We start from the raw sequence: 22,986 nt of genomic DNA, 5'->3' as shown, positions 1-22,986 counted from the left end.
AAGAAAGGAAGAAAAGGGAGAAGAAGAAGAAGGAGACGCCTGCGGGAAGCTGTAACTTCATTGAAGGCCGAGTGGGATTAGAAACGGAGGATTTTCTGAACAAGAGGCCTCTTTTTGTCGGGAGGCTGTGAAACAACCCAGCTGGCTTTCCCCCAAGTCTCCCTTTTGGCAAACCCGGAGGAGAAAAGAAAGGAAAGGGAAAAGAAAAGAAAAGAGAGGGAAACGGGGTGGGGTGGGGGCATGAGCTTAACATACTTAACTTCTCCCCTCCTTGTTGGGAAAAGAGCAGGCTGCCTGCTTGCCAGTTTCTTTTGCAATAGATAGATAGATAAATAGATAGAGACAGAGAGAGAGAGAGAGAAAAAGACACAGAGAGACAGAGAGAGAGAAAGAGGGAGAATGAGAGAGAGAGAGAAAGAGAGAGACACACAGAGAGAAAAGAGACAAAGAGGGACAGAGAAAGAGTGCGAACGAGACAGAGACAGAGAGAGAGAAAGAGGGAGAACGAGAGAGAGACAGAGAGAGAGAAAAGAGACAGAAACAGAAAGAGAGCGAACGAGACAGAGAGAGAGAAAAAGACAGAGACACAGAGAGAGAATGAGATAGAGAAAGAGACAGACACAGAGAGAGAATGAGAGACAGAGAAAAAAAGACAGAGAGAGACAGGGAGAGAATGAGAGACAGAGAACGAGAGAGAGAGACAGAAAGAGAGAGAGAGAGACACATGGAGAGAAAAGAGACAAAGAGAGAGAGACAGAGAGAGAGAGTGAACGAGACAGAGAGAGAGAGAAAAAGACAGAGACACACAGAGAATGAGATAGAGAAAGAGACAGACACAGAGAGAGAATGAGAGAGAGAGAAAAAGACAGAGAGAGACAGGGAGAGAACGAGAGACAGAGAGAATGAGAGAGAGACAGAAAGAGAGAGAGACAGAAAGAGACAGAGAGAGAACGAGAGATAGAGGGAGAATGAGAGAGAGACAGAGAGAGAGAAAGGGAGAGAGAGAGAATGAGAGAGACAGAGAGAGAGACAGAGGGAGAAAAAGAGAGAGACAGGGAGAGAGAAACAGACAGAAAAAAGACAGAGAGACAGAGAGAGAGAACAAGAGAGGGAGAGACAGAAAGAGAGAGAGAAAGAGACAGAGAGAAGAGAGAGAGAGAGAGAAAAGGGAGACAGAAAGAAAAAGAGAGAAAGAGAGAAACAGAGACAGAGAGAAAAAAGACAGAGAAAGAGAAAAGAGAGAGAGAGAGAGATACAGAGAGAGAGAGAGACAGACAAGGAGAGAGAGACACAAAGAGAGAAAAAAAGACAGAGAAACAGAGAGAGGGAAAGAGAAAGAGGAAAAGAGAGAACGAGAGACAGAGAGAGAGAGAAAAAAAAGGATTCACTAGCACCTGGAATGCCACGGGCTAACTTGAAATCCAGACAGAGTCTCTCTTGTTCTCTTCGGGACGTTTCCCCCCCCCCCCTTTACGGTGTTCTTTTTTTTTTTTTGGCTTTCCATGGGGGCCATCTGGGGCGGCTGAGAAGGGAAATTGGCACGCCACGACACAGGACTTGGTTTTCCTACCTTGGCTGAGAAGTCTGACCGAACTAAAACTTGATTAAAAGTGCCAACAAAACAAGATTTATAAAACAAAACAAAACTCAACCCAATCCTAAAAGAATTCCATAATACAGGTTGTGGCCCGCCAGCGGCCAATGGAGCTGGCAGCAGATTCGGACAATGAGGAGGAAGATGGGCCAGTCCTGGAGTTAGCGGAAGGTGTCGGAGGCAGAGAGGGGGACGGGGCTGTCTGACAGTTATCATCTTCCTCCAGAGTCAGACATCAGTGAGGCAGAAGAACAGCTGGAGCCTGTTCCCAGTGTGCGCATGCGCAGAGTGGCCAGGGGAAGGGAAGAGCTAAAGAACAGGAGTCGACTTGCGAGTAAGGCCACTGGTGGATGATAAATCCCCCCCTCCCAGAGGAAATAAAAGAGGAGCGAAAGGGGAGTGGAGTTTGCAGGAGACAATGAGTTTGCTTCATTGGTTCGTGACTCTCCGAGACTCCTGGCCAAGTTTTGCAGATATCATCCTGGCAGCTCTCCAAGCCAGATGAGGTCTGTGACCGTAAATCCTCCCTTGAAAGACTTGGCTGGATGTGAAGGAGCAGAATTCACAGCAAATTAATAAAAGGGGTTTTTGTCGGGACCAGGAGTTTGCTTCAAACTTTGCCCGGCAGTAAAATTATGTGTAAACCCATCTCTAGATACATCATAGAATATTTATGGGTGAGAAGATGGACTTCTTTTTCTTATTTCTTATTTTTTGAAACGGGTGGCTGTCCCAGTCTTAAACTGGTTTGCAAACTGACCAGCTTCACCTTTGCAGAGAATACATAAGATATTTCTGCTTTTTCATCTGTCCTCATTTTATGTATTTTGGCAATTTGCCCCCTCCACCCCCACCAACGGAGTTCCTTCGGCTAAGACACTATTTATTTTCCTCTCATTTGGCTCGGCAAATTGTGATTAATAGATTAAAAAAGTAACACAAACACACACCGCGTGATGGATGCACTCGTTCTATGTACTTGGTGGAGATAATTGGGCTGCCCGAGTCTGAAAAAATCCATCCAACGGGCACCGCACAAATGAAAAAGCCTATATTGGGGGGGGGGGGGCAGGCACAAGAAAACCTATGAATTAGGGGTGAAATGCTACCGGTTCGGCCTTTAGAAAGGGGACATTTTTTTTAAATACAGCGCATCGTTGATGCCACACACATTTGCAGACTGGTAGGGAAGGTAAGTGGGCAAACCCGGCAATTCAATCGATTGAATTTTATTCAGTTTTATTCTCTCCTCTCCACCCTCAACGGCAAAAATCCACTTTTCTGAAATTTCTCTGGCTTTTCGTTTTTGCTTTCAAAACCTGAGCTGGTTCCCTTGCACTTGCCTATATTAAGGGGGAAGACTCCGCGCAAGAATGCATAGCTGGTGCTCTGAAACCTGCTACCGGTTTCGCTCTGTGCATGCATGTGCCTCCAATGCGTGCTTCGCAAGGGGGCGCACTGCTGTTTGTCGCAACAGCTGATCGTCCGAACCGGTAGCATTTTTTAAAATGTTCCAATGATCAGCTGTGCTGCGCGATAACAGCTGATCGTCGGAACGTTTTAAAAAAAGGCTACCGGTTCGGACGATCAGCTGTTGCAGCAATCAGCAGTGCACACACGGTAGATGTTGTAGAATCTCCACAGACATAAAATTAGGTGGATCAGTGAAATTGGGCACTGCTGGTTCTTCCTTCCGTAAGGACAAGCCAACCATCACATCTGGAAGAGAATCTTAGTTCTAGGGAGGGTTGCACACACCTGGGGCTCACGGAGCTACTCACCTTACCACAAACGTCGTTGACAGCTACGTGAACGAAGACGGAAGCTTCCTCCATACCTTCTAGGTATACGTGTCGGTAGCCTGGAAGCAAGAAAGTGGGGTGAATGATGGCTTCTCCTCTCCTTTAGCCCAAATCTACTGGCGGATGTGGCAGCCAGGCAGTGCTGGCATTAGCCAGATGGGCCCTCGCAAGTTTCCAGATGTTTAATTTATTGCTGGTTCTTTCATATCCTGTTACTGCACTGTATCTGTCAACCGAGAGGCTCCTTGGTGGAATTCAGCAACAGCTTCTCTCTCTCTCTCTCTTTTCTCTCTCTCTGTCTCTCTGTCTCTCTTTCTCTCTCTTTTTTTCTCTCTCTCTTTTTCTCTCTCTCTCTCTCCCTCCCTCCCTCTCTGTCTCTCTCTAGTTATCAAAGAACGGCGCCCCTACTGACAATCACATCATTTCTAGTTGATTTCCCGGCTCTCCCCAGAAGCCATTCGGATTGTCATAATTCACATGTTTTCTTCTTTGCGTTTCTCCTTCAAAGCCACAATGGGGGGTTTTTTCCCCCCCACCCCTTTTTCTTCTGAAAAACTTTTCCCCGCAGCTTTGAAGTGAATGAAGAAAGAAGGACAGGGGATACATGGAAAGACAATGTGTGTGTGTGTGTGTGTGTGTGAGAGAGAGAGAGAGAGAGAGAGAGAGAGATCTGAGCTGGGAAAGTTCTGGCGGATGTGCACAAATTTGCACGACCCAAAGAAGAGAACGAATGGATTGGAGGAGGAGATATTAATTCACAACAGTCCCATTTTTGCATATACTGCCCTGTTTTCCCCCTGAAAATAAGCCCTCCCTGGATAGTAAGCCCAGTCGGGCTTTTGAGCGCATGCGCTAAAATAAGCCCTCCCTGAAAATATTGCAACACAGCAGCAGTCGTGAGGTGACCCCGCTCGCCGCCTCCCGCACCCCAAAAATAATAAGCCCTCTCTGAAAATAAGGCCAAGTGTTTATTTCGGGGGGTGTCAAAAGAACATAAGACCCTGTCTTATTTTCGGAGAAATACGGTAAAAGCAGCCGGCTTTCAAGCTGTCATTATCGGCATTAATTTTGAGCCAATCTTGGGCCGCCGATGAAAATGACAGTCTCGTTTGAAGACAAAAATAAAAAAGATGCCCACGCTTTGAAGTTCTTTTTTTTTTCTTTCCCCTCCATCGATCCGGGGATGAGCCAAAGGAACTCTGGCAGAGATAACCAGCAATTGGGAGAAATGTCTTTGGTTATGATTGGCAGGAGAGCAACGAGGCGAGCGGGAGAGAAGGGGATATGATATCCGCAGTCCTATTTCTGTGGCTTCCACTCACGTCAGGCGTTCAAAGCTCTGGCTTTGAGCTTGCGAGCAAGAATTTTTTCCCTCTTCGCGGATGCCAGCTTGAAAGGAAGATTCGGGGCACACCCACCCACAGGTTTCCTCTTTAATGCCTGGCTGGTACCTACCCGAATGGGCAAATTCTTCACAGCCAGAATATCAATAGCAATAGCAGTTAGACTTATATACTGCTTCATAGGGCTTTCAGCCCTCTCTAAGCGGTTTACAGAGTCAGCATATTGCCCCCAACAACAATCCGGGTCCTCATTTTACCCACCTCGGAAGGATGGAAGGCTGAGTCAAGCCTGAGCCGGTGAGATTTGAACAGCCGAACTGCAGAACTAGCAGTCAGCTGAAGTAGCCTGCAGTGCTGCATTTAACGACTGTGCCACCTTCCTCAGAGAGGAAGGGGGGAAAAAAACAAGTTATATGAGCCGCCTTACCTGGCATCATCGATGTAAAAGCGATCGTCCTCTGACCGATAAAATCCCGGCCGATGGGATCGTGGTCCCAGACCAGGAAACGCACCAGGGCGATCTCTGGCATGGCGATGTTGAAAACCAGGGTTTCTTCCCACATCGGATTGAAACCTGCAGAACAAAATAAGGCAGGAGAATGGGCCTTTCTGAGCATTACTGGCTGCGCAAGGTGTTTCTACTTGGCGAGGGGTAGGCTTCAACTCCCAGCCATCCAGCGATAGATATGTCCGGGGGTGGGTTCTGGGCGGTACGGACTGGTACGGCTGTACCGGTAGTAGACCTGAGCAGTGGCCGCCGTACCGGTACGGTCGCTCGTTTAGCCCGCCAGCGTTCCAGAGCTGTTTATAACGCAACCGTCCAATTGCACCTGAGCGCACAGCGTGACAAACCGCCGAGCAGCTGGGCGTCGTGGGGTGTGTGTGGCGGGACGCCCGGCCCCGTGTGCAGTGTACCACTTGCGATGGGATCCGGAACCCAACACTGGGTGGTATTCACTTCCTTTCCCTACTGGTTTCCCTACCAAGCCTTCTGTGCATGCAGAACAAAAGAAATACACAACAAACAAGGACATTGGCGGTGGGGGGCAGGGAGTGTATTTCTAATGTCTTGTTTATTTTGTTTGTTTCTGTAAAAACAAGAGTTTGGAGTGATGTATTTTTTGGAGTAAAATATGAAGCAGGGGGGGCGGAAACCCATTAGGAGGAACTTTCTCAAAGCCACCAGCTGTTCCAACATGGAAGCAAAATTGTTTGGGGGTTGTAAGGTGCCCCCCAATTCCTCCAGCAGATGCTGGAAAAGTCCACCATCAAGGACCCCGCACAGATGTTCTGCATGAATCGTGACTGATTGATTGATTTTGATTTGATTGATTTGATTGTATTTCTATGCCGCCCTATTCCCAGAGGGACTCAGGGTGGCTCACAAACCAAGTAAGGGGGGGGGGGGATACAAACAGGAAGAAAGACAACAGACAAACAACAACAACAATTTAAAAACAATCAACAGCCACACAATTCGAGCGGGGACGGGAACTCGTCAGCCCCAGGCCTGTCGGAACAGCCAGGTTTTAAGGGCTTTGCGGAAAGCCTGGAGGGTGGTGAGGGTCCGAATCTCCACAGGGAGCTCGTTCCAGAGGGCCGGAGCAGCCACAGAGAAGGCCCTCCTCCGGGTGGTAGCCAATCGGCATTGGCCGGTGGATGGAATTCGGGGGAGGCCTAGTCTGTGGGATCTAATCGGTCTGTTGGAGGTAATTTGGCAGACTGGATGAAATGAATTTGTGGAGACCCCCCTGCCCCCCTCATCCTAGGGATTCTGGGCATAACTGCAAGATGTCCTCCAAAGATAGCAGGAAAGAGTCAAAATTAAGGACCGAGAAGCGGTTACCGTTGTCGTCCACAACTCTGGTCTGCTCTTTGCAACAATCCATGGGCAATCCGATCACCTCGACCTCCACAAATGGATCGATGATCTGGAAAAAAAGAGGCGAAAGAAATAGAATCGGAAAAATGTCACCTAGCGGAGTTGGGACGCCTGTCCTTCACTTTCTTCGCTGGCTGTAAAATCTTAATTAATTTAACTTAAGAGAGACATTAATTTGATGGCTCTCTTAAGATCTGCGAAGAGACCTTTTCCTATATTAAGATTCTAGAAAATAGCAATAGCAATAGCAATTAGACTTATATACCGCTTCATAGGGCTTTCAGCCCTCTCTAAGCGGTTTACAGAGTCAGCATATCGCCCCCACAGTCTGGGTCCTCATTTCACCCACCTCGGAAGGATGGAAGGCTGAGTCAACCTTGAGCCGGTGAGATTAGAACCGCTGAACTGCAGATAACAGTCAGCTGAAGTGGCCTGCAGTACTGCACCCTAACCACTGCGCCACCTCGGCAGAGAAAAGTGCAGAGAAGAGTAACCAGGATGATGAGGGGACTGGAGGCTAAAATCTACGATGAACAGTTGCAGGAACTGGGCATGGCTGGTCTAGGGAAGAGAAGGACCAGGGGAGACACGATAGTAGCCTTCCAATATTTGAGGGGCTGCCACAGAGAGGAGTGGGGGGGGGGCGTCAAGCTATTGTCCAAAGCACTCGAAGGCCAGAGAAGGAACAATGGAAGGAAACTGATCAAGGAGAGATTCAACCTGGAAATAAGGAGGAATTTTATCTGACCGTGAGAACGATCAACTCATGGAACAGAAGGTGCCTTCAGAAGTTGTGGGAGCTTCATCCCTGGAGGCTTTCAAGAAGAGACTGGGCTGCCCTCTGTCAGAAATGGTGGAGGGTCTCCTGCTTAGGCAGGGGGGGGGGTTGGGCTAGATGACCTACAAGGTCCCTTCCAACTCTGTTAAATCTATGAAACCTCCTGATGTCTGAGAACCAAATCCCACCATGCCAAGCCGGGAAAAAGTCGACCGCGCCCACCAAAAGTTGGTCACATGACCTCCCCACCAAGCCACGCCCACAGAACTGGTGGCCAAAAAAAAAAAATTAGATTTCACCACTGGCGCAAAGCACTTCTGTATGCAAACTGAAAATGTATAAATAAACTGTTTTTAAAAAAATGTACTTCTGCTGGAGTCAACTTGCAGAAGAGAAAAAGAATTGAGGGCAGTCGGAGTGGATTTGAACCCAGGACCACACATTCATCACGTACGTGTTGTTATGGTGTGCCGGCCCCCATTTTTGGTACTCAAACTGGCTCCCTTCCTCCCCAAAGGATGATTTTTTTTAATTAAAAAGTTTTTTTTTTAATTTTTCTCTTTCAAATTCATTCACAAATATACACTCTAGTTCAGTGGTAGTCAGCCTGGTCCCTACCGCCCACTAGTGGGTGTTCCAGATTTCATGGTGGGCGGTGGGGGTTTTATGTAACTCTGCTTTATAAATTTTATAAAGTAAAGTTACTTCCCTACTTTATAAATCACCATTACTGTGGAACCGGTGGGCGGTTAGAAAATTTTACTACTAACAGAGATACAAAAGTGGGTGGTAGGTATAAAAAGGTTGACTACCCCTGATCTAGTTAATATTTAAAATTCATCTATTCATCATTAATCTTTATCATTATTTTCTTACAAATATATAGAATACAGTTTGGGTCACTTTCTTGCCACCCCGGGTCTCCATCGTATTTTACAACAACCTCACTCCTTCCATCTTCTCAACCTCCCTTCTCTGCCTTCTTCTTTCCTCCTCTCCTTCCTCCCTTCTTCTCCTCCTCTCTTTCCTCTCCTCCTCCTCCTTCCCCTCTCTCCTACTCTTAATTTCTCTCCCTTACTTCTTCTGCTTTACCCTTTCTTCCTTTCCCTCCTCGTCCTTCCTCCTTTCTTCTTCCCCTCTCTTTCCCCCTTCCTCCTCTCTTCTCCTCCTTCTTCCCCTCTCTCCTCCTTTTAATTCCCCTCCCTTACTTCCTCTGCTTTTACCCTTTCTTCCTTTCCCTCCTCGTCCTTCCTCCTTTCTTCTTCCCCTCTTTTCCCCACTCTTCCTCTCTTCCCCTCTCTCCCCCTAATTCCCCTCCCTTACTTCCTCTGCTTTCACCCTTTCTTCCTTTCCCTCCTCATCCTTCCTTCTTTCTTCTTCCCCTCTTTCCCCCTTCCTCCTTTCTCCTCCTTCTTCCCCTCTCTCCTACTCTTAATTCCCCTCCCTTACTTCCTCTGCTTTCACCCTTTCTTCCTTTCCCTCCTCATCCTTCCTTCTTTCTTCTTCCCCTCTCTTTCCCCCTTCCTCCTTTCTCCTCCTTCTTCCCCTCTCTCCTACTCTTAATTCCTCTCCCTTACTTCCTCTGCTTTTACCCTTTCTTCCTTTCCCTCCTCGTCCTTCCTCCTTTCTTCTTCCCCTCTCTTTTCCCCTTCCTCCTCTCTTCTCCTCCTTCTTTCCCTCTCTCCTACTCTTAATTCCCCTCCTTTACTTCCTCTGCTTTTACCCTTGCGAGAAAGGATGATTAAAGACGGAACTCAATGCTATTCCTCCAGCCCCCCCCGCCCCCCCAACAACTTGGACAGGCCAATTAACGGCTGGGGCAAAGAAACCACCCACAAGGATTAGGCATAGCCCCCAATTAAAAAAAACAACAAGTACCAAACACTCAACGCTTTGCCTGAAGGCAAACTAAATGCTGCTTAAGGGATGGAGGGGAGAAAGGGGGGGGGAAAAAAATTGGAGCAGGTCCCTCAAACAGGCTCCATCCAAAGGAAGCCATCGCTCTCCTTGTGCTGACAACTCAATGGCTTAATGTTGTTTTACAGGGAGATTCAGAGCCCCCCCCCCGTCCCCCGTCCCGGGTTTGGCTGGGAGGTTTATTTATTTATTTTGCAGTGTGCGTCCCTCCCCTCCCCTCCCCTCACGACATCCTCCCACCCTCCCGGCCTGCTCCTTCCAGGGAAGGGGCCGGTGAATAGAGGCCTGTCAATTTGATGGAAGGTCTTGGCAGCTCCTTCCGGACTCTCCTGGGGACAATGAAGCCGACTTTATTTATTTATTTATTTATTTTTGCACAAAGGGAACCAGCCAAGCACCTGCTAAAAAAAAAAACCCTGCAGGGGAAAGGAACAGGGGTTGCGTAATCTTTCTTTCTTTTTTTTTAAAAAAAAGAACAACAACCCCCCCTCCCCCCCAGGCTGCATGATGGATCTTATAGTGATTAAGAAGAAGGGGTGTGCGCACCTAAAAAGCAAAGAGAGAAATAGTGGGAAGCAAAAAAAAAAGGGAGGGTTACTCAAATAAATTATAGAAGAATGATAGGGGTGTTGAAAGAAATGTCCTTCTGGGTTCAGCTCCAAGTGGGGAAGAAGACACTGGAGACATGGAGGCTGCTTGGAAAGATGGTTTTAATGGTGGACAGGACCACATGGCTTGAGTCCTGAACAGAAAAGGGGGATCACATGCTTCAATGTTGGTGGAGAAGAAGAGAAGGGCTGAGGGAGGGGCTTGCTAGGCTTTTTATACCATTTAGTCCCACCTCTCTGTTTCCTGTTCCTGTGTAAGAAATGTATTCTGATTGGTTGTCAGACTCCCATTGGTGCCATGCAGGGGACTACTCTCTAAGCTGTTTTGAATACAGGTATGAGTTCTCAGATGCCATGTGGAGAGTTGAGTAATATCCCTTCCCCCTACAGCTGCAGTGGGGAAGTCTTTATTATGTAAAGTGGGCTAGCCTGGCCTTCTCAATGGCCTATTGACAAAGTGTGGATGGGCAGGAAGCTACAGGCAATTATTCTGTCTTTTAAAGCATGTTTCTTTCTTTTCACATCCAGAGAAATATTCTGCCTTTTCAATATTTCCTAGGATATTTCATTTTTCTGGGAGAGGGCTGGGTGATAACTTCCCACAGGGGAAAATCGGAAGACATACAAAAGGGGGAGGGAAAGAAGAAGAAAAAAGGGAATTTAAGAGTAGGAGACATATACAAAATGTTTTATCGTTGGCATTTATCACCAACAAGATTGGCTAAAATGTACCCAAACATGAAGCCGACCTGCTGGAAGTGTAAAAAAGTACAAGGGACTTATTATCACATATGATGGACCTGCCCGGAAACACAAAAATATTGGACAAAAATTTGGAAATGGGTGGAAGAAATTACAGGAGAACAGATAAAATACAAACCCGAAATCTTTCTGCTGGGAATAATCAATGGGAAATATACAAAGAAAATTAAGTACATATTAATACATCTTAATACGCAGCCTCATTGCCTCCCCTTTCATATTCCTGTGCACACATGCGTGCCGGCCACCTGGCCTTCGTGCGCACTGAAATCTGGAAGAGCAGCATTCTGGCGCGCATGCGCACACCGGCACCCGAATCTCCGGGTTTCTGTTTATTGGGCCCGCCCCGGAACCTGGAAATTTGGCTGCTGACGCATGCATGCGTGATGGAATGCTGCTCTTCTGGGTTTTGGCACTTCCACTTGCGCGAAGGATAGGAAAACGGGTACGAAACAGGTTAGCTGTCACTACCAATCTGGTGGCATGCAGTTCCACTGATTAACTGTCCTGGCTGTCAGGGAATTTCTCCACAGTTCTAGGTTGCTTCCCTCCTTGGTTAGCTTCCGTCCGTTGTTTCTCGTCTGGCCTTTTGATGCTTTGGAGAAGAGTTGGCTGGAAACTCATCAAGGAGAGAAGCAACAGGAGGACGATTAACCAGTGGAACAGCTTGCCACCAGAAGCCATGAGTGCTTCAACACTGGAGGCTTTTAAGAAGAGACTGGACAACCATATTTCTAAAATAGTTTGGGGTCTCCTGCTTGAGCAGGGGGCTGGACGAGAAGTCCTCCAAGGTCCCTTCCAGCTCTATTCTGATCGATTGATTGAAATATTCTAGGGTCTCCTGCTTGAGAAGGGGGTTGGACTAGAAGACCTCCAAGGTCCCTTCCAGCTCTATTCTGATTGAATGATTGATTGAAATATTCTAGGGTCTCCTGCTTGAGAAGGGGGTTGGACTAGAAGACCTCCAAGGTCCCTTCCAGCTCTATTCTGATTGAATGATTGATTGAAATATTCTAGGGTCTCTTGCTTGAGAAGGGGGTTGGACTAGAAGACCTCCAAGGTCCCTTCCAGCTCTATTCTTATTGAATGATTGATTGAAATATTCTAGGGTCTCCTGCTTGAGAAGGGGGTTGGACTAGAAGTCCTCCAAGGTCCCTTCCAGCTCTATTCTGATTGATTGATTGAAATATTCTAGGGTCTCCTGCTTGAGAAGGGGGTTGGACTAGAAGACCTCCAAGGTCCCTTCCAGCTCTATTCTGATTGAATGATTGATTGAAATATTCTAGGGTCTCCTGCTTGAGAAGGGGGTTGGACTAGAAGACCTCCAAGGTCCCTTCCAGCTCTATTCTTATTGAATGATTGATTGAAATATTCTAGGGTCTCCTGCTTGAGAAGGGGGTTGGACTAGAAGACCTCCAAGGTCCCTTCCAGCTCTATTCTTATTGAATGATTGATTGAAATATTCTAGGGTCTCCTGCCTGAGCAGGGGGCTGGACTAGAAGACCTCCAAGGTCCCTTCCAGCTCTATTCTTATTGAATGATTGATTGAAATATTCTAGGGTCTCCTGCTTGAGAAGGGGGTTGGACTAGAAGACCTTAAAGGTCCCTTCCAGCTCTATTCTGATTGATTGATTGAAATATTCTAGGGTCTCCTGCTTGAGAAGGGGGTTGGACTAGAAGACCTCCAAGGTCCCTTCCAGCTCTATTCTGATTGGTTGATTGAAATAGTCTAGGGACTCCTGCTTGAGCAGGGGGTTAGACTAGAAGACCTCCAAGGTCCCTTCCAGCTCTAGCCTGATTGAATGACTGATTGAAGGTGGCCTTCTGCCCCTCTCTTTTGTCATCCTCATATCTACTTCCAAGAACCCTGAGTTAGTGCTTTATGATGGTTTTGAATCAACATTAGAAGGAACTTCCAGAAAGGAAGGAAGGAAGGAAGAAAATAAGGAAGAAAGGAAGGAAGGTAAGGAAGGAAGAAAATAGGAAGGAAGGAAGAAAGGAAGGAAAGAAGGAAGAAAGAAAGGAAGGAAGGAAGGAAGAAAGGAAGGAAGAAAAGGAAAGAAAGAAAGAAGGAAGAAAGGAAGGAAGGAAGAAAATAGGAAGGAAGGAAAGAAGGAAGAAAGAAAGAAACAAAACAGACAAGACATTGGGGGGAGAAGGGCACTTTTCAAATGCCTTATTTGTTCCATTTCTTGTTTGTTTGTTTCTGTTCAAAATGTTTGGAGTTTTGCATTTTTGGGAGCAAAATAAAAATATGAGTTGAATGTCCTTCGTTCTAGGTGGCTCCTCTCCTTGGTCAGTTGCCGTCTGTTGTTTCCCGTCCTGCCTACCTTCAGGTCGTTTGGAAAATCAGCTCTTGACGGCGTTGAAAAAACAAGGGCTTACCTCCCCTCGGTCTCCCAGCATGGAATCGCGAGGTTTCGGGAGCTGCTGTCCGCTGATGATCCTTAAGACGAGTTGCTTTTTCATCTGGCCGGCCAGCGGGTCTTCGGAATTGGGGTTGAAGGTCCCTGGAAGAGATTCAGAGAAGGGGGGCATAGTAGAAAGGTCAGGCAGGGAGGGGGAGACTTCCGCTTCAGACCGATTCGCCCCAACCGCTAGTTACGAATTTTGCGCGGTTCGGAGATCTGGGAAATAGGAACACCAGCTGGCCCCGCCCATTTTCTAGGCCGTTTTCAGGCGGTATTGCCAGCCAAAATAGGCCAGAAAACCACCCAGAAAAATGGGCTGGAAACAGCCTAAAAACCACCCCAAAACAGGCTGTTTTTTCGGGCCATTTTCAGGCCATTTTTTGGGCTGTTATCAGCCATTTTGGGGTGAAAAATACCCACAAAACAGGCCGTTTTGGGGCGGTTTTCAGGCTGTTTTTCAGGCCAAAATCAGCCCAAAAATGGCCTGAATATAGCCAAGAACAATGCCTGAAAACAGCCCAAAACACCCCCCAAAATAGACTGTTTTGGGGGCCATTTTCAGGTTGTTTTTTGGATGAAAAACACCCACAAAATAGGCTGTTTTTGAGTGGTTTTCAGGCCCTTTTTTGGCCAAAATCAGACCGCAAAACAGCCTGAAAATAATCCTTGGTGCTCTCCGAGATGGGTGGTTTTCTTGCAGATGTTTCATTACCCAACTAGGTAACATCATCAGTGCTCGAAGGGGGGTGAGATTGTGGAGAGGAAGAGAAGGAGAAAAGGAGGAGGTGGTGGTGGAGGAGAGGAGGATGATAATGACTGTGGGGGGTCCTTGGTGCTCTCTGAGCTTGGCTGTATTCCTGCAGACATTTCATTACCCAACTAGGTAACATCATCAATGCTAGATGGAGTGAGGTTTTACTCTCTGGGAGCGCATGCGTAATACAGGGGATGCTGGGAGAATGAAGAGATGCTCCCTGGGAAGTGCAACCAGGCCCGGCCCAAGAAAGCTGAGGACGATTGGAAAGACAAAATAGAGCAAAGTATGTTTCTCAACCTTGGCAACTTTTAAGGTGCCTGGACTTCAACTCCCAGAATTCCCCATGGTTGAGAACACCCTGGAATACAGTCTCCTGGGAGAGGACCGTGAGACAGGCTCTCTTACCTTGACACATGCACTTGGGTTTGAGGATGTAGCCACAATTCCCATTGGCGCTGAACTTGGCGCGGTTGAGCTGCAGCATCCTGCCTTCGGATTGGTAGTTCAGCGCCACTGTGACGGACGGAAAAAAATGGGAACTATAGGGGAGCCGAGCAGAATAAGCCTGCAATACTGCGTTCTAACCACCGAGCCATGGTGGCGCTGTGGTCAGAATGCAGGGTGGCAGCCTGACTCTGCTCCAGGCCAGGAGTTCGATCTAGGCTGGCTCAAGGTCGACTCAGCCTTCCGTCCTTCCGAGGTCAGTAAAATGAGAACCCAGATTGTTGAGGGTGATAGGCTGACTCTGTAAACCACTTAGAGAGGGCTGTAAAACACTGTGAAGCGGTATATAAGTCTAAGGGCTATTGCTATTGCTAAATAACTGAGAAATGAAACTAGACATGGCAAATTCCGATCCAGACATTTTTGAAAACATCCATCCATCCATCCATCCATCTACCTACCTGCCCATCTTGTCTACGCACAATATCTATAATCTCTCTCTTCTATCTACAATAGCTATTCATATATCTATCTATCTATCTATCTATCTATCTATCTATCTATCTATCTATCTATCTATCTATCTATCTATCTATCTATCTATCTATCTATCTATCTACCTACCTACCTACCTACCTACCTACCTACCTACCTACCTACCTACCTATCCACCCATCTTCTGTCTACGTACAATAGCTATCAATTCGCTCTCTCTTCTCTCTACAATAGCTATCTATCATCTCTCTCTCTTTCTCTCTTTTCTCTTTCTCTCCCCATTCATCCATACATCCTGTCTACGTACAATATATATATCATCCTGCTTTCTCTTCTATCTATAATAGCTATCTATCTATCTGTCTGTCTGTCTCTCTGTCTGTCTGCCTGCCTACCTACCTACCTACCTACCTACTCATTCATCTTGTGTACGTACTATATCTCTCTTTTCTATCTGCAATATCTATCTATCCATCCATCCATTCACCCACCCACCATCTACGTACTATATCTATCACCTCGCTCTCTTCTATCTAGAATAGCTATCATCTCTTTCTCTCCCTCTTCCCATCCATCCAGTCTACATACAATATCTATCATCTCTCTCTCTTCTACGTTCAATAACTTTCATTTCCCACCCATCCATCCATCCAGTCTACATACAATATCTATCATCTCTCTCTCTTCTACGTACAATAAGAGCCAAGAGCCAAGGTGGCGCAGTGGTTAAATGCAGCACTGCAGGCTACTGCTAGATCAGCAGGTCAGCGGTTCAAATCTCACCGGCTCAGGGTTGACTCAGCCTTCCATCCTTCCGAGGTGGGTAAAATGAGGACCCAGATTGTTGGGGGCAATATGCTGACTCTCTGTAAACCGCTTAGAGAGGCCTGAAAGGCCTATGAAGCGGTATATAAGTCCACTGCTATTGCTATTGCTATACAATAACTTTCATTTTCCATCCATCCATCCATCCATCCATCCATCCATCCATCCATCCATCCATCCATCCAGTCTACATACAATATCTATCATCTCTCTCTCTTCTACGTACAATAACTTTCATTTTCCATCCATCCATCCATCCATCCATCCATCCATCCATCCATCCATCCATCCATCCAGTCTACATACAATATCTATCATCTCTCTCTCTTCTACGTACAATAACTTTCATTTCCCATCCGTCCATCCATCTATCTGGAAAAAGAGTTTTTTCTCTCCAGAAAATTGTATCTCATGGCTGAGAAAGAAAGAAAAGGGAGATAAATGGTTTTCTTTTCATTCTCCACTGGCTAATTTTAAGAACTGGGCTAAAATCAGCAGCTGTCTGATTAAACAGAAAGAGGAGAGGGGCGGGGGGGGGGGGAGAGGGGAAGAACAACTGCTTTACAGTTTTCCTCCAGGACAATCAGCCGGAGACCAAAGTCTCCTTCCGCTTCGCTTCTGCACCCGCCCTTCCCTTCTTCTCCCCCCCCCCCACCACAAGAGAACCGAGGGGGTCGAACCGACGCAGGGAAGCGTGAAGGGAAAAGGTGGTTTGCGGGCGAAAGGACCATCTGGCCTCCTTACCCAACTGGCAGCCGGCGTTCCAGAAGGGCTGAGGGTTGTAATTGCTGGAATCCACCCGGTAGGAAGACGGATAGATGCGGGAGAGCTGGTGCTGGTTGAAGCGGAGATATTGGGCCGCTTTTTGCTGGAGGATCTGGTGGGCTTTCGTCTCGCTGAAGGAGGAGACTTGCCAGCTGGAAGAAACTGGGGCAAAGGAAGGCTGGGTTGGTCCCCCATGGATGTCAATGTCTCCCTTATCGGGGCCCCTCTTCCCCACGCATCTTTATTTATAGATGGTCCTCTACTTAAGACCAGTTGCTTGATGACCGATGGGCCCCACCACACCTAGTTTATGCAGCAGGAACATAGAACCATAGGATTGGAAAGGGACCTTGGAGGTCTTCTAGTCCAGCCCCCTGCTCAAGCAGGAGACCCTAGACCGTTTCAATCAATTAATCAATCAGAATAGAGATGGAAGGGACCTTGGAGGTCTTCTAGTCTGACTCCCTGCTCAAGCAGGAGACCCTAGACCATTTCAATCAATCAATCAGAATAGAGCTGGAAGGGACCTTGGAGGTCTTCTAGTCCAGCCCTCTGCTCAATCAGGAGACCCTAGACCATTTCAATCAATTAATCAATCAGAGTAGAGCTGGAAGGGACCTTGGAGGTCTTCTAGTCCAGCCCCCTGCTCAAGCAGGAGACTCTAGACCATTTCTATCAATCAATCAATCAATCAATCAATCAATCAATCAATCAATCAGAATAGAGCTGGAAGGGAACTTGGAGGTCTTCTAGTCCAGCCCACTGCTCAAGCAGGAGACCCTAGACCATTTCAATCAATCAATCAGAGTCGGAAGGGACCCTGGAGGTCTTCTAGTCGAATCCCCTGCCTAGTCAGGAAACCCTACACCACTTCAGACAAAGGGTTATCCAATCTCTTAAAAACTTCCAGTGTTGGAGCATTCACAACTTCTGGAGGCAAGTTGTTCCACTGATTAACTGTTCTAACTGTCAGGAAATTTCTCCTCAGTTCTAAGTTGCTTCTCTCCTTGATTAGTTTCCACCCATTGCTTCTTGTCCTGCCCTCAGGTGCCCTGATTAGCTTGACTCCCTCTTCTTTGGGGCAGCCCCTGAGATATTGGAAGACTGCTATCATGTCTCCCCTAGTCCTTCTTTTCATTCAACTAGACATACCCAGTTCCTGCAACCGTTCTTCATATTCTAGTCCAACCCCCTGCTCAGGCAGGAAACCCTACACTGCTTCAGACAAAGGGTTATCCAACATCTTCTTCAAAACTTCCAGTGTTGGAGCATTCACAACTTCTGGAGGCAAGTAGTTCCACTGGTTAATTGTCCTCACTGTTAGCAAATTTCTCCTTAGTTCCAGGTTGCTTCTCTCCTTGATTAGTGTCCACCCATTGCTTCTTGTCCTGCCCTCAGGTGCTTTGGAGAATAGCTTGATCTCCCTCTTATTTGTGGCAGCTCCTCAAATACTGGAAGGCTGCTATCATGTCAGCCTTGGTCTCCTCTCTCTGTTAGACACACATACATTTTCTCTATTGTTCATTCTTCGTGTTCGCCTACAGACCCCTGATGGGCTTTGTGGCTCTTCTCTGCACTCTTTCTGGAGTCTCAAATATTTTTGGGGTGCTGTGGTGATATGCATTGGATCCGGTGTGAGCTCCCGTGACTTGTCCCAGCTTCTGCTAACCGAGCCGTTCGAAAGCATGTAAAAAATGCAAGTAGAAAAATAGGAACCACCAATTTTGGTGGGAAGGGAACAGCGTTCCGTGCACCTTCGGGAGTTGAGTCATGCCGGCCACATGACCACGGAGACGTCTTCGGACAGCGCTGGCTCTTCGGCTCAGAAACAGAGATGAGCACCGCTCCCTAGAGTCGGGAACGACTAGCACCTGTGTGCGAGGGGAACCTTTACTTTTTATTGTCTCGTAATCCACCGTTAAAATGGCTTTGGAGTCACCTGGGAAATCTCTGCAGGAATTGGGCCATGGAGCAATGATCTTTTGCCTGAACGGCCAACGCAAACAAGATTTAGGTAAAAGCCGTTTCACGGGGTGGGAAACGCACCGCCCAGCTTTGAAAGGGAGACGGCTGGAAACTTTCGTTCTTTTTAAGACGGTGGGCAAACTTACTTTCCGATTCCACGTCGTGGATCCCGACGGATCGCGTGTATTTCACCAGATCCGAGAGAGCCCGGGAGAGTTTCATTGTTTTCTTTTGCCGATTTGTTCTGGGAGGACAAAACAACAACGAGGTAATTGCTGTGGCCAGTCGGCCCAGCAACTGAATCAGAGAAGGAGGTGTGGGAGTCAGGGTCAGCCTCAAGGCAACGTGAGAGTTTCAAGGGGGAAGAGGGAATGGCAAGGGGGGGTGGGTGGGGCAGAGGCGGAGGCTGGGCCCCCCATCAACTCTCAGATGGAGAGTCCATAGCCCCCAGTTCTTGTGGTGGCTGATGAGGAAGAGGAGGAACAGCTGGGTCCAGTGGCTGATGCACGGAAGGCAGAGGAGAGGAGAGCAGTGGGAATCTATGGACCGGTCCTCGGGACGGAAGAGCCACCACTGCTAGCAAAGCCCCACCCTAGCTCTGGGGATCAAAGTGGGCGGAGATGAATAGATGTGGCAGACAATTATTTATCTCCCTGCCGAACAGACTTGTTAGCCTGCGGTGGCTCTTCCGTCCCAAGGACCGGCCCATAGATTTCCACTGCTCTCCTCTCCCCTGAGAGAGAAACTTTTTGCCAGGGCTGCCAGCGCTCCGAATAAAGAATTCATAAAGATTCTTTTTTCTGAAACCGTTGAGACTTACTTGCTATAATGGACCGAAGTTCTAGTGAGGTTTCCTTGGCCTTCAAAGTCGTCTTCTCCATCTTCCAAACTTGGGGTCCTTTTGAGTTTGCTGGATTTTTTCTGGGTTGTGGGGGGGGGAGGGGAAAGGCAGGGAGGAAAACACACACACCTCAGCTTACTTGTTATATAATGAAAGCGAGATAATTCTCATGCTGAAAGAATCAGTCGTTATTTTCAACTGGCTGATAGCCCCGTGTTCCCTGGGTATCTATCTACCTTCATCCTGTATTCTGCAGTTCTAATTATCCATTGAAGTCTGTGTGTGTCTTGATTGGTTGCAGAGCCAAACCAGACAATTATGGAGGTGCAGATACAGAAAAAAAACAATTGCTACCAACCTGCCTTCCATTGAGGACCTGGACACTGCAAAAAGAGGGCTGTGAGAATATCTACAGACCAAGGAATAGAATAGAATGGAATAGAAAATAGAATAGAACAGAATAGATTAAAGAATAGAATAGAATGGAATAGAATAGAAAATAGAATAGAATAGATTAAGGAATAGAATGGAATGGAATAGAAAATAGAATAGAATGGAATGGAATAGAATAGAAAATAGAATAGAAAATAGAATAGAAAATAGAATAGAAAATAGAATAGAAAATAGAATAGAAAATAGAATAGAAAATAGAATAGAAAATGGAATAGAAAATAGAATAGAAAATAGAATAGAATGGAATAGAAAATAGAATAGAACAGAATAGATTAAAGAATAGAATAGAATGGAATAGAAAATAGAATAGAAAATAGAATAGAAAATAGAATAGAAAATAGAATAGAAAATAGAATAGAAAATAGAATAGAAAATAGAATAGAATAGATTAAGGAATAGAATAGAATAGAAAATAGAATAGAAAATAGAATAGATACAGAAACAGAACATAGAATGTGGAGGAAAGAATAGAATTCTTTATTGGCCAAGTGTGAGTGGACAAATGAGTCACCTTGCGTTTGGTCAAGCTTCCCATCAGGGACCGGCTGTGACGTTTGCTGAGGATGGGGTCTTCCCCAGATTCCAGGTTCTCTTCGTGCTTGTTCTGCGGGGACACAAAAAGAGGCAGCGATGCACACGGCGATCAGGGATTGGTCGCTAAGTGAACTGTTGTTGAGAGCTACTTGTGTCCCCACTCTAAAATGCCACTCGAGAAAGCTAATTTTCCTCTTGTCCCCGTCATTCCTGGGCTTTCCGCAACTCAGGGCTAATTTTTAAAGCAGTCACAAGTTTGGTGCAGTCACTTTCCCCCATTTTCTTTGGCAGCTGGATTTGTGAGAGCTTCTGTCTCCTCCCCTCCTTCCCTTTCCCTCACGCACACACATTTTTGGCAGCTGGATTTTTATGGGTTTCTCTCTCTCTCTCTTCTCTCCCCCCCCCCCCCGCCATAAAGGAATTAATGCATTTTGTACTCAGGCTATAGCATATTTAAGGCAGGTGTTGCCTGATTCCTGGATACCTATCCATTATTTTTTAGCTCTGTCACCCCTTTGAGTTTTCTTCCAATATGTCAGCAAATCCTTTGCAAAGTATTTTGTGTAGGAAGGCTTTTCTAGTGGCCCCAGTCCCTGATAAAGGGGGAGAGAGAGGGGGGGGAGGGAGAGAGAGAGAGAGAAAGAAAGAGGGAAAGAAAGAGAGCAAGAGAGAAAGAGAGAGGAGAGAGAGACAGAGAGAGCGAAAGAGAAGAGAGAGACAGGGAGAGGAGAGAGGGAGAGTGTGGGAGAAAAAGAGCGAAAGAGAAAAAGCAAGAGAGGGAAGGAGAGAGAGAGAAAGAGAGAGAGAGACAGGGAGGGAGATAGAGGAAAAATAGAGTGAGAGAAAGTGTGAGAGAGAGAGACAGAAATAGAGGAGACAGAAAGAGAAAGAGAGATGAGCGAGAGCGAGAGAAAGAGCAAAAGAGAAAGAGAGATTGAAAGAGAAAGAACAAAAGAGAAAGAGAGAGAGGAGAGAGTGAAAGAGAGACAGAAAGAGAGAGGAGAGGGGGAGAGAAAGAAATAGCGAGAGAGAGAGAGAGAGAGAGAAATAAAGAGAGGGAGGGAAGGAGAGAAAGAAAGTGAGAGAGAAAGAGAGGGAGGGAGGAAGAGAGAGAAAAAAGAGAGAAAGTGAGTGAGTGAGTGAGAGAGGAGGGGGAGAGGGAAAGAAAGAAAGAGCGAGAGAGAAAGAGCAAGAGAGGGAGGGAGGGAGAAAGAGAGAGGGAGGGAGAGAAAGAAAGAATGAGAAAGAGGGAGAAGGAGAGAAAGAAAGAGTGAGAGAAAGAGAGAGAGAGAGAGGGAGGGAGATAAAGAGAGAAAGAGAGAGAGAGAGAAAGAGAGAGAGAAGGAAAAAAGCAGGTGATATAACTGCCCACCCTTCGTCTTTCTGAGAGTGTAAGAAATCCGAAAATAATTTGAAAATTAATATTCGATGGAGTTGGAGAAAGGGGGGAGGAGGGCAGCTTCTACAGAAAAACCCCGGAGTTATGAAAAACGAACCCCCTCTTCTTTTTTAAAATGAGATTGCCAAAAAAAAAAAAAAAGAGAGGATTGCAAGCCACCTGTGCATTTCTCGCATTTTCCTCCACCTTGCCGGTGGCCCCTGACAGGAACCTCGTGCTTCCCCGAAATTTCTCTCACCTGCTTTCCTCATTAACGCCGGGCGCTCAGCTACGAAAGGCAGAAATCGTTAATAAAAGCATTTATAAGCCAGGAAGCTAATGAAAGCCTCAGCCACGAGAACGGCGGTGCGGGAAAAGGCCAGCCCGCTCTCGCTTCGATCTCCAAACGCTTGCAAATAACTCTTTGGATTTCTTTATGGATCAGCCTTCCTGCTGGGAAAGGCACGAGGGACAGAGGATGAGGGGAGGGACGGAGGGGGGGGGAAGGGACGGGGAAGGGAGGAGAGCAAATCAAAACCTCCTTCCAGGAGAGGTAGAATGAAGAAGGGAGTGGGGGGAAGGAGGAGAACTGTCTTCAGCGGTGGATGGAGAGGAGGGAGAAGTAAGATGTCTTTGCGTCATTCTTAATGGTCCGTTCTGGATTAGATCACAGATCTACGTAGTATTTCGGCCCGGTCCTACTCCTCCAACGAAGCTGTTCTGACCCAGTTCCTTCTGTAGTTGGAGCAATGATTGAAGTTTATCTCTCAATGCAGGCTAACAAGTCCGTCCGTCCGGGAGATGAATAGTTGCCTGCCACATCTATTCGTCTCCGCCACTGGCCTTTGATCCCCAGACCAAGGGTGGAGCTCCGCTAACAGCGGTGGATCTTCCGTTCCGAAGACCGGCCCATAGATTTCCACTGCTCTCCTCTCCTCTCCCACATCTATTCATCTCTGCCCCCTGCCTTTGATCCCCAGAGCAAGTGTGGGGGCTTCGCTAGCAGCGGTGGGTCTTCTGTCCCAAGGACCAGTCCATAGATTTCCACTGCTCTCCTCTCCTCTCCCACATCTATTCATCTCCGCCGCCGGCCTTTGATCCCCAGAGCTAAGGTGGGGGCTTCGCTAGCAGCTGTGGGTCTTCTGTCCCAAAGACCGGCCCATAGATTTCCACTGCTCTCCTCTCCTCTGCCACATCTATTCATCTCTGCCCCGTGCCTTTGATCCCCAGAGCTAGGGTGGGGCTTCACTAGCTGCAGTGGCTCTTCTGTCCCAAGGACCGGCCCATTGATTTCCACTGTTCTCCTCTCCTTTGCCTTCTGTGCATCCGCACACCACGTACTGGACCCAGCTGTTCCTCCTCTTCCTCATCAGCCACCTCCAGACCCGGGGTCTGTTAACTCTCCATCGGAGGGCTGATGGACGGCCCAGAT

At 47.2% G+C, this 22,986-nt stretch overlaps 1 protein-coding gene across 1 annotated transcript in view; it reads right to left on the bottom strand.

Moving 5' to 3' along the window:
• PLCH2 (phospholipase C eta 2) overlaps positions 1-22,986 on the bottom strand; it is an 85,630-nt gene that overhangs the window by 15,140 nt on the left and 47,504 nt on the right. Inside the window, 9 exon segments of the mRNA XM_087702436.1 lie at positions 3,376-3,455; positions 5,167-5,313; positions 6,586-6,670; positions 13,072-13,196; positions 14,260-14,367; positions 16,363-16,545; positions 18,495-18,592; positions 19,169-19,269; positions 20,154-20,246. Of these exon segments, the coding sequence (XP_087558562.1) occupies positions 3,376-3,455; positions 5,167-5,313; positions 6,586-6,670; positions 13,072-13,196; positions 14,260-14,367; positions 16,363-16,545; positions 18,495-18,592; positions 19,169-19,269; positions 20,154-20,246 (1,020 nt within the window).

This window comes from Thamnophis sirtalis, unplaced genomic scaffold, assembly GCF_051295495.1.
Source record: "Thamnophis sirtalis isolate CommonGarterSnake01/CBP01778 unplaced genomic scaffold, rThaSir2_p1.2 scaffold_15, whole genome shotgun sequence".
NCBI lineage: Eukaryota > Metazoa > Chordata > Lepidosauria > Squamata > Natricidae > Thamnophis > Thamnophis sirtalis.
The sequence above is the reverse complement of the archived record's forward strand: the minus strand, read 5'-3'. Positions and strand labels throughout refer to the sequence as shown.